General features: G+C 44.3%; 1 protein-coding gene across 1 annotated transcript in view; it reads left to right on the forward strand.

Moving 5' to 3' along the window:
- LOC124656270 overlaps nucleotides 1–8102 on the forward strand; it is a 32411-nt gene extending 24309 nt beyond the window's left edge. The window contains exons 3-5 of the mRNA XM_047195046.1: nucleotides 6792–6932; nucleotides 7068–7234; nucleotides 7318–8102. Of these exons, the coding sequence (XP_047051002.1) occupies nucleotides 6792–6932; nucleotides 7068–7234; nucleotides 7318–8102 (1093 nt within the window). The remainder of the gene's footprint in view (nucleotides 1–6791; nucleotides 6933–7067; nucleotides 7235–7317) is intronic.
- Nucleotides 8103–11535: the final 3433 nt, after the last annotated feature.

The following is an 11535-nucleotide window of genomic DNA, read 5'->3' on the forward strand; positions in this document are numbered from 1 at the left end:
GGAGGGCTGACGAGGGGCCCACACCATAGGGCGGCGCGGGCCCCCCTCTAGCCGCGCGGCCCTATGGTGGCGGCGCCTCGTCGCCCCACTTCGTATCCCTTTCGGTCTTCTGGAAGGTTCGTGGCAAAATAGGCCCCTGGGTCTTGATTTCGTCCAATTCCGAGAATATTTCGTTACTAGGATTTCTGAAACCAAAAACAGCAGAAAACAGCAACTGACACTTCGGCATCTTGTTAATAGGTTAGTTCCAGAAAATGCACGAATATGACATAAAGTGTGCATAAAACATGTAGGTATCATCAATAATATGGCATGGAACATAAGAAATTATCGATACGTCGGAGACGTATCAGTTATATGTTGCAATCAACTTTTTTATGACATTAAAAGCTTGATCTCCATCACAATGAAGGAAATGCCCTCCTACTACAGTGTCCAAAGCATATCTATAACAAAGAACAAGACCAAAGTAAAGGCTACTAAGAAGCAGGCCTAGAGTCATTTTAGGTTCAGTTTTATCATAAGAATTATTAATTCTAGACCAAGCTTCTTTAAAACTCTCCTCACTCCCTTGTTTGAAAGTGAAGATCATTTCCTCAGGTGACATTGTAACAGGACTAGACATAGAAGCAACTTAAAATAGGAACTAATTTTTTTGTGTTTTATTTGATATAATGAAGCAAACAAGACAAAGTAAAATAAACTAAGCAAAACAATAACAAAGTAAAGAGATTGGAAATGAGAGATTCCCCTTGCAGAAATCCTCTTTCTCTCCGGCAACGGCGCCAGAAAAGAGCTTGATGTTGTCCAGTTGCACACCGTTGGGAATCCGAAGAGGAAGGTATGATGAGCACAATAGCAGTTTTCCCTCAGTAAGAAAAACCAAGGTTTATTCGACCAGTAGGAGAAAGGAATGACTTTTGAAGGTGTTGCTGGCTGACTTTTGGTAGGGCGCACTACCGACGTCAACAAAAAATGGAACCTGCACACAACATAACCAAAATACTTTTCCCCAACTTACAGTGAGGTTATTAATCTCACCGGTTTTGCTGAAAACAAAGAATTAACCGTATAATATGGAAAGAGATGTTTGTTTGCAGTGGAATTAAAGAGAATAGTGCTTGCAGTAAGTAAACAGAACAGGTGTTCGCAATAGATGATTTTATCAGTGTAAAGAAAGGACCGGGGTCTACAGTTCAATAGAGGTGTCTCTCCATAAAGATAAATAACATGTTGGGTGAACAAATTATAGCTGGTCAATTGACAGAATAAAGACCATACATGACAAGATAATTACTATGAGATTCATTTGGGCATTACAACATAATACATAGACCCTAATCCAACTGCATCTATGACTAATAATCCACCTTTCGGTTAGCGTCCGCACCCCTTTCAATATTAAGTTGCAAGCAACAGATTATCGCATTAAGCAATGTGTGTAAAGTAAACAATAGAATTATCCTTAGACAAAGCATTGTTGTTTTATCCCTAGTAGCAACAACACATTTACAACCTTAGAAGTTATTGTCAATCTTCCTGATTACTAGAGGCATGAACCCACTATCGAGCATAAATACTCCTCTTGGAGTCACAAGCACATATTTGGCCAGAGCATCTACTAGCAACAGAGAGCATGCAAGATCACAAATAACATATGACAAGTATATACTCGATCTCAACCATTCAATATTCATCGGATCCCAGCAAACACAACATGTAGCATTACATAAAGATGATCTTGATCATGATAGGCACCTCACAAGATCTAAACATGAAGCATAAAGTGGAGAACACAACCACCTAGCTACTGCTATGGACTACTCATGCATCACTTCGGTGGTGGCCATGGCGACGTAGAGGCTTCCGGTGATGATCTCCCTCTCCGGAAGGGTGTCGGGAAGAGCTTCAGAACCCTCCCGAGCTAGGGTCGGCGATGGCGGCCGCGACGGAACTTTTCGTAGATGGAGGCTCGGGTATTTATGTTTTTCTCGAACATGTGAATAAATAGGAGGAAGGGCGAGGTCGGTGGGTGCCCGAGGGGCCCACACCACCCCTAGGCGCGGCCAGGGCATGGGCTACGCCTAGGCCAGGTGTGGCCGCCTCGTGGCGCCCCTTCGTCTCTCCTCTGGACTCCGTCTTCGTTATAGTAAAATAGGAACTTCGGCTTTTGTTTCGTCCAATTCCGAGAATATTTCATATACAAATTTTCTGAAATACAAATCAGTAGAAAACAGGGAACTGGCACTATGGCATCTTGTCAATAGGTTAGTTCTGGAAAATGTATAAAAGTGCAACAAAGTGTAAATAAAACATATAGAAATTGGTGTAAAACAAGCATGGAGCATCAAAAATTATAGATACGTTTGCAACGTATCAATGATTATGTATGAGTATGAATGCTTATGTGCACCTAATGTTGTTATCTTATTTAAGGGCCCAGATAGCATGATCTCAAGAACTCATAAACATGAACTTGTGTGCTAGTGAATCGACGACCCCGAGTGACACGGACAATATCAAAGAGGATCTAGCAATACTCAAGGAATCACAAGGAATCACCATTCTTAAAGCCTTACGTACTCCAATTTAACCACCTTAATAGATGTGCCAACCATGGCTTAGGTAACAGGCAGAAGGATTGTTGGAGGAAGATGAAATCTACCAAGAGGAGTCTTTCTCTCTTTTCGGTTGCTTGACCTCTCAGATATAAATAGGAAGAATCATATTCACTTATCACATTTATTCCACCAGGCAAACTCACTATCACCATGAACTGAATTACCCCGTGCCTACCTTTCCATCTCCAGAAACTCGTTTACTTCTTATTAGATGTTTAGTTTTATGCACTTTAATTTATTGCATTTTCAACACTTCAAAACCTTATCATTTGCATTCAGTACATTTCAATTCTTGCAGTCAATTCACCTAAGACGTGTGACACCTTGGGTGCGACAGAAATACCGCATATAAACACCCTCCTACGCTCCTCGTTGGGACACGATATAAAAACCGAAAATAATACTTCCACGAAAACATGCATGGATGACCCCGTGTTCTTGCAGGCCATCAAAGGTCCACCCATTGAAAGAGAGCATGAGTGGAAGGTCCACTAACTAAAAGTGAAAGAGGTGAGGCACCCCTTGGGGGCCACCGCACCCCCACTATATATAGAGGGGAGGGGATCCCTCTCCACACACTACACCATGCCACCTCTCTCCCGCCTCCTACCGCTCCACCTTTCGGGCTCCGGCTTGGAGAAGCCCTACCCAATTTATTCTCACCATCACCACGCCGTCATGCTGCTTTTTTAGTGGATCTTCTACTTTTGCCGCCCTCCTGGATCAAGGCAACGGAGGTCATTGTTGAGTCGTACGTGTGACCGAGTGCGGAAGCGCTGCCGGTTTGCAGTATCATTATCACGATCTTGAGATTGACAAGTTTTCTTCTACATCATCTACAAGATTTGATCTCGTTAATACTTTCGTTCTTCGAGGGTGATTTCTTCTAGAACTTGATCCACCCGTTGCATGCTTCTTTTAGATTAGATATTTGCCTCTTTGTTGCTCATACCGTACGAATTTTTTGTGTTCTATGCTAAGAACCCATGAAAATGTACTCCAATTAAGTTATGCAAGCAATGGACGCATTCCGATTTGAAAAAAAAAAGACTGCGGAAGATTCTCGTGCTCGTGCCCTTTGTACTAGATAAGGAGGAAACTTGGATGTGAAGGCCAAGTTCGTGGATCATGAGGAAGAATGATGTGAGGAGGACAAGATTTTGTGGTGCCCCCAGGATGTCAAATATTCTTACCATGACCATATATGGCCCTTGCGGCAAGAACCTATTGGAGGGACCACACGAAGGCCAATGCATAACGCAACCAAACAAGCAACACAAGTGGTCAAAAGGGTAATGGTCAAAGAGTGAGATCATGCTAAAATTATGGTGACCATTATCTCTTCATTGCCGTGTGTCCGTATGAAAAAGAAAAAAAATAGTGGTAGACTCATCCTCAAGGATAAGGCCAAGGTTCCTTGCAAGAAACCTTTTGTTAAGAAGAACACCAACAACAACAAGCCACCACGAATTGTGTTGTTGACTCACGAGGAGTATTCTTCCAAACTGGAAAAGGATGAAGAAGAAACTGCAAGTGAGGTGGTTGCCATTGCCGATACCTCCTATCCTTCTATATCTCTCGTTAAATCCCCCAATGAGAACCTCTCCAACAACAATGTTAAGTGCCTCATGGCAAAAGCTTCTGAGGTATCATCTTCTACCACATCCATCTCTAAAACTAAGAATGCTAAAATGAATGATTTTTCTTTCCATAAGGCAAGAAAAATTGTTGTTTTGGATGTTCTTATGACTAACTTGCAAGGTAAAAGCAAGAAGCATCTTGGGGCCCTCATGAATCAATTTGGTGATGCCCAAGATCTCCTTCAGGAGAAATAAAGAACTGAGAGAGATGATTCTCTTGACATTGCATCATTTAATAATTCTCTTGAGGAAGAGTAAGAAGCTAGGGAATCTCATGAGGAGAAATCAAGTCTACTGGGGTATCACATAATTTAACTATTTCCAAAACCATTAAGAACAAGACCATGCTCTTGCGTTGTCTATTTTTCTTAAAAAGGAACATGTTGAATTTGGTGTTGGTCATGCTAGACTAACTAATTAAGGATATAGATAAGCTTGATAAGTCTCAGAAGTCACTGGAGAGTGAATTCTCTACCCTTGCCAAGTCTCATGATCAGCTTCAAATTCGACTAATCAAATATGATTTACCTAGTTTCTTTACTCCTTGTGACCAGGCAAATGTTATTGAGGAGAATGCTAGGTTGAAGGCCGAACTTGCAAATTCCTCTATTTACCAAGGTGAGAAAATCTTGAAAGATATTTTGAGCAATCAAAGATAGAAAAATGGGAAAAGGGCATTGGTTTTGTATCCAAGTCAAAGAATAAGAACACCAACAAGAAGAAGGCCAAGTTCACTCAAGCAAAGGAGAAAAATGTTGTGGGTGGTGATGCAACAAGGGGTAGAGCCACTCATGGTGAATTTACGGGAATTGATAAACCCTTATTATGAGCTATTCTGTGATTATTATGGCGATGTTTATACAAAATATGTTGGCCATATGATGGTTAAATTGCTTGGTTTATATGGGTTCCTAAGACCCTTGGTACTAACATAAGAGTACCCATTGAGAAATGTGTAACTAAAACCAAATCTTGATTTCTTGTAGGACTATGCTTCATGTGGGTCAAAATAGGTGCTTAATAGTGGATCCAGAAGTCATATGATCGAAAGCAGGAAGACATCACAGAGATGATGCCTAACTATTCAAATATAGTCCAAAAGGGACAGGACGAGACATACATAACCACATAAAAGGAAAGTTCTCGTATATTTTAGAAGCCTAAACAACATAGAATAAATTATTTATTAAGAATCATTGGGATTAGTGATATTATCTTCTGATTTAGAAGAGGAACTAACATATTGCAATTCATCACCACGAAAAAAGGAATCTTATTTTTTCCCATGGAGGAAAATTCGGGCCCTTGGGCCAATAGGATGAACAAAATAGCTCGCTAACGCTATGACATTTTTGTTGCCCAAAACACTAGCCACCCACGCACACACACACGATCGTGCAAGAGAGAGAGGGGGCGCGAGGTAGACGAAGACACGATTTTATTGCAGTGTTCAACTTACTGATTTTCAGGTTCTTTCTTTCCTCTTATTCGAAAGCAACACCAAGCATGCTGCGGTGATCGCGCAGCTCCTGACTAGGTCGTGCCATCCTACAACCTGGAGCACGTCCACGGTGATCCTAGAAACTAGGAATAGATCACACAGACGTGTCTCTGTCCACCTACAACTCGGAACTGAGTGCAAAATGACTAAGTGCCCTTAACTGGCGAAACTGAAAACTCGACAACTAAAACCCTATGATTGGCATCTGGTTTATTTCCAACAGTTTTAGCACGATATTGACATATAGCATGCTATTTCACAAATAACATCATAGCGATCAAAATTACTAAAATTTAGAGTTGACTCTCAAGATATGGTAGAGCGTGCTATTAGCGCAGAAATAGCGCGCTATTTTAAACCTTGATATTTGTATGTATTTTTGTGGGTTTATAAAAGTACAGCTGTACAAGAGAAGTTTACAAAAAAAGAGTAAAGAATAATCTATGAAAGAGAATTGCATAGCTGTACAATTCTCAGTATTACTCGACCACCTGCAACTTTTCGACTCTTACAAGCATTCGTATTTGAATTTCACTAAAGAATGATCAAACGAAATGAATAGGACAAGAGGCGATGACTTCAAAATGAGATATTGTAATGAAGGACGGCAAACCGATGGCATCGCTTCTTTCAGCAGGATGTTAAGCACACGCATTCGACTCTTTTCTTGAGGATTAAGCCGCAATGCCATGCAATCTGTCCCGGAAAACCTGGAACGCTACTTCGCAGAGAACCTGGGGTTAAGATTAAGAACGCACTAACAATACCTACATGTATGTAGCTCGATCATGACTGGTAGTTAGCATAATTGCATAAAGCTCCATACGCATGATCAATGCACGCAAGGTTGCGGCTTCAAGCGTTCCAGTGAAGACACAGGCGTTGACAAGAACCACGTTTGAAGCGAGCTTACATATATGGCAGGTATCAACTCGATCGATCGCCTATAAATACCCATAGAACCATGCATACAATCGTACCCATCTCGATCAATCATCAGCAGCAAATACACTAGCAGAACTAAGCTAGTAACAGCGTGAGGGCTCTCGCAATGGCGAGGCGTCTGGGATTCGTGCTGGCTTTGGGGGCGGTCGTCCTTCTCGCTGCCGCGGCCACAACCACGGCGCAATCAGACAAGGGCAAGGTGCCACCCAAGGCGGAGGGGCCGAAGCAGGAGGGACCTAAGAACCCACCCAATGGGCCGGAGGGCCCTAAGAGCCCACCCAATGGTGAGGGGCCAAAGAGCCCACCCAATGGGCCGGAGGGCCCTAAGAGCCCACCCAATGGCGAGGGGCCAAAGAGCCCGCCCAATGGGGAGGGGCCGAAGCCGAAGCCCAAGCCAAAGCAGGTCAAGTGCAATGTCAACCGCAAGGAGAATCCCTACTGCTTCAACAAGAAGATGGACTGCCCCGACGACTGCCCTGAGACATGCTTCGCCAGCTGCACAGAATACGACTGCAAAGCTGTTTGCGGTGAGAACGTCAGCCCTTCACCTATATAATTAAGCAAGCCAATTCGTGGTTTTGGCTAATGGTTACACTCCTATTGCGTGCAGCGTGCGACCAACCGGGAGCTGCGTGCGGCGACCCACGCTTCATCGGCGGCGATGGCAACGCGTTCTACTTCCACGGCCGCAAGGATGCCGACTTCTGCGTCGTCTCCGACCGCGACCTCCACATCAACGCGCACTTCATCGGCAAGTCCGGCCACAGCGGCATGTCCAGGGACTTCACGTGGATCCAGGCCATCGCCGTGCTCTTCGACGGACACCACCTCTACGTCGGCGCCAGGAAGACCGGCACCTGGGACGACGCCGTCGAACACCTCGAGATCACCCTCGACGGCGAGCCCGTGCACCTCCCGGCTGACCAGGTCGACGCTGCCAAATGGACGTCCAGCCGTGTCCCCGCGTTGTCCTTGACCCGCACCAAGGCGGCCAACGGCGTGCTCGTCGCCCTTGACGGGAAGTTCAGTGTCAGGGTCAACGCCGTGCCCATCACCGAGGAGGACTCAAGGGTGCACCGCTACGGCGTCACCTCCGACGACTGCCTTGCTCACCTCGAGCTCGCCTTCAAGTTCGACGCGCTCACCGACGACGTCCACGGCGTTGTCGGCCAGACGTACCGGTCCGACTACGTCAACAAGCTCGACGTCAGGGCCTCCATGCCCACCATGGGAGGAGATGCCAGCTTCACCGCTTCCAGCCTGTTCGCGGCGGACTGCGCCGTGGCGCGCTTCGGAACCATCCGTAGTAACAACGAAGCTTCCGTCAGGTCGGAGCTCGCTGGGATCACCTGCGCCAGTGGTATGGACGGCCAAGGCGTGGTGTGCAAGAAGTAAACACGCTCTATGGGTATGGTGAGTTGTACTGGCCTTGCATGTTTGCACGATAGCTATGTACACAGCAATAAGCATTGTCGTCGCCTAAACTGTTGAAAACTTATGTACTGCGATGTACAATATCTGTTGTACTAACATTGAATATCCAATAGAAATTTACATTCAACCGTCGGAAATCGAGAAAATTGCAAAAAAAAACACACCAAATTTTGGGTTAGTTTTTCAGAAAACAATTATTTTTCGTTTTGGTCATCAAAAACCACATATTGAATCTCTAATTTTTTTCAAAAAAAATTGATCGCTCAATTTAGGTGTGTTTCAGACAGTCATGTCAAGCTGACGTGGCATGACATTTCTACGTATTCTTGCGAAAAAAAACCTCCATATACTGTATTTTCTTATGATATGGGCGCCAGTGGCATGGACGGCCAAGGCGTGGTGTGCAAGAAGTAAACACGCTCTATGGGCGAAAATGCTACACTTACATGCACAACTTACGAGAATAAATCTACGGGATTACGTCGCCTAAAGTGTTGAAAACTCGGAGATTTATTATGTACTACCAACTGCGATGTACAATATCTTTTATGCCTACGATTAATATCTAATATAAATTTACATTGTGTTGAAATATTGGGCCGTATGGAGTGATCCCATTTTTTGCCCCTTTCATCGATGTCGGCAGCACACTTGGATGTGCAACACCGTCGTTGTCCTCCTCCTGGATGGAGCCGGAACGGTCGGATCTTGCCATACTGGCTAGCCGAAGGGTAGGAGCAGAAGGAGTGGGGGAGGTGGAGGATCGGGGGGAGGCCAAGCTTGATCATCCTCAAGGCAGGAGAGGCGGCGCCAGGAGCATAAGAGAGAGAGAGAGAGAGAGAGAGAGAAATTAGTAAGTGGATGTATGTTAGGGATGACCTGACATGTGGGGTCTTGTTGGTAGACAGAAACACTACAACACGACACCCGCGGGTCTTGGTGTTTTTAAACGTCGAGGCACGCCCGTAATCGCACTACTGGAAAGGCTTATAGACGCAACAACACTCGTGACGCAAAACCGAAGGTCCGCTGGTTACCGGTGACAGGCAGAAAAATCCATCACCGGTACTAACGGGTAAAATAAAAATACACCGTTGATCGATGCTTCGAGGTCCAACCTGCACTAGTGCAGACAGGGCATTCAGTCCCGGCCCGTAAGGCCCTTTAATCCCGGTTCCCCAACCGCGACCAAATAAGCGGGACTAGAGGTGAACCCTTTAGTCCCGGTCCTGCTACCAGCCGGACCTATGTCCCTCCACATGGACGTCGCGGAGCGGGCTGGGGCCAACATCTTTAGTCCCGGCTCGTAACACGGCCCACGACTGAATAGTGCCTGCCGCGGCAGGAATTAGAACACTATCTGTGCCGCGGCAGGAGTTCATTAGGGTTTAGTGTTAGGGCTGCCGCGGCAGGAATTTGGACACTTTTTGTGCCGCGTCAGGAGTTATGTTAGGAGTTCATTTCAAAATAGTTTTCGTATATTTCTACGCGTACAGGTTCGTACATATAAATATATATGATAACTTGTATTACAATATCGATCGAGCATATGGAGATCCCAACATTACCGGGACTAGATGAGTCCGTCTATTTGATAACACATGGAGACCCCAACATTACCGGGACTAGAGCCCATCTATTCGAATTAAACGGAACCGATATCAGTAATGGCTCCTAGCTACACTAAATCTTCCTTTGTCCTCTATAGCTTCCTCCCTCAAAAAAACCCGCCAGCTCCTCTGCAATAGCAGTTGCGCGTTCCTCTGGTGTGGACCTCCCTCGCATGGCGTCGAACTATATAAGTAAAGGAGATCAAAATGAATATCAATCATGATAATAAAAATGATGGTAATAAAATAAAGTTGTGAATGCATTACTTACGTTGTATCTTAAATCTTTGTGCTCAGAGGTAAACGTGCAAATGAACTCGCAAACGAAGTATCCACATAGATGTGTCTCCGGTGGCTGCTGGTCGCACTATAAGAGAATATAATTTAATCAAATACTAATCTAGAATGCATCATAATTGTATTTAAAAATAGTAGTAAAGAGATGCACTGCCCTATCTTGTACTACTTACCGGAACACTCCAAAATGTGAGGTTGTCATGAGAGATGCCGGAAATCTCGGACTTGAACCGCTTCCAAACTCTGCCCGGCAAGGAAAATGAATTGCTAAGTTATTCATTACTTGATATCTCAGAAAATCATCAAAAGACACCGACATAGCACGAGAGAATAATTGAAATTACCTTTGGATCATGTCTTGCATGATTTGGAAGTCTTGCAAGTTTCTCGTTAATGGGTCGTAGACATCAACTCTTACATTATCAATTTGAATGTCTAGAAGAATCCATTGGAAGCTACACACGTATATAAATATGTCAGTAACTCATCAATTAAACTTGTGAGTGAATGGACATAATTGAGTTAGATCATCACTTGAAGTTGTAAGGAAATAGTATGTAGTCATAGTAATGTTGATCCTTTAGAAACCTTAGAAGGTTTTCCTCTGTGTCCTTGGGCATATTAGTTAGCGTATGTATATGTACTTTATCTGGATCAATGAACCCTACATTTAGGATGCCCTTTCTTTTATAGACCAGGATCTCAGTCTGCATAATAGAGTACAACAGGATATAGTGAGGATAATTACATGCAATGAACTGAACAAAATCACTGAACAACTAATATGTAGACAACGAATTGAACAACTTACAGACAATAGCAAATCATGAGAGATTTGTCGAGGGCTTCCAAATTGTACATCTGGAAGAGTTCATCAAACTCGACATGGATCTCTTCCTTTCGGCCGGCGTAGTACTCCTCTGGAACACGGGGCACGATCATTATTCTCCCATTCTTTGATTCGGTCAGGTACAATGCATGCAAGTAACGCATATGTGATGGCATTTCTTGCAACCTCTCATTGCTGACAAGAGCTTCCCCCTGACAAATATAGGCTTAGGGGCTACGATAGCCTTGGGAAAGGCCTCGTCTTGGGAAGCCAGAACTTCTTCAACAGTCATACCCCATTCAGTCGCCCACTTCTTTGCTTCTTTTGTATTTTGATGCTGCACAGGGGGGGACTTGTCTGGATAACACCTTGAGTGGTGGGATCGATTGTTTGGCCTGTGCTCCGAGATAGGAACGTCTGTTCTTTTCTCGCTTGCACTTTTCTTTGATTTTCTCCCAGTACTTTCACTGCTAGCTGCTTTGCTCTTTTTCTCCTTCTGCATCGTGCGTACATAGTCATCAGGCTTATGGTGCAAGTCATATTGCGATGGCAGGGTCAGAAAGTAATTTGCATATTTTATATGCTTGTCGATGTATACCGGGGGGTGGCTCGGGTTTCTTCTTTCTCTTCTGCGCCTCATGATGTTCCTTTGCGATCC

This window comes from Lolium rigidum, chromosome 5, assembly GCF_022539505.1.
Source record: "Lolium rigidum isolate FL_2022 chromosome 5, APGP_CSIRO_Lrig_0.1, whole genome shotgun sequence".
Lineage (NCBI taxonomy): Eukaryota > Viridiplantae > Streptophyta > Magnoliopsida > Poales > Poaceae > Lolium > Lolium rigidum.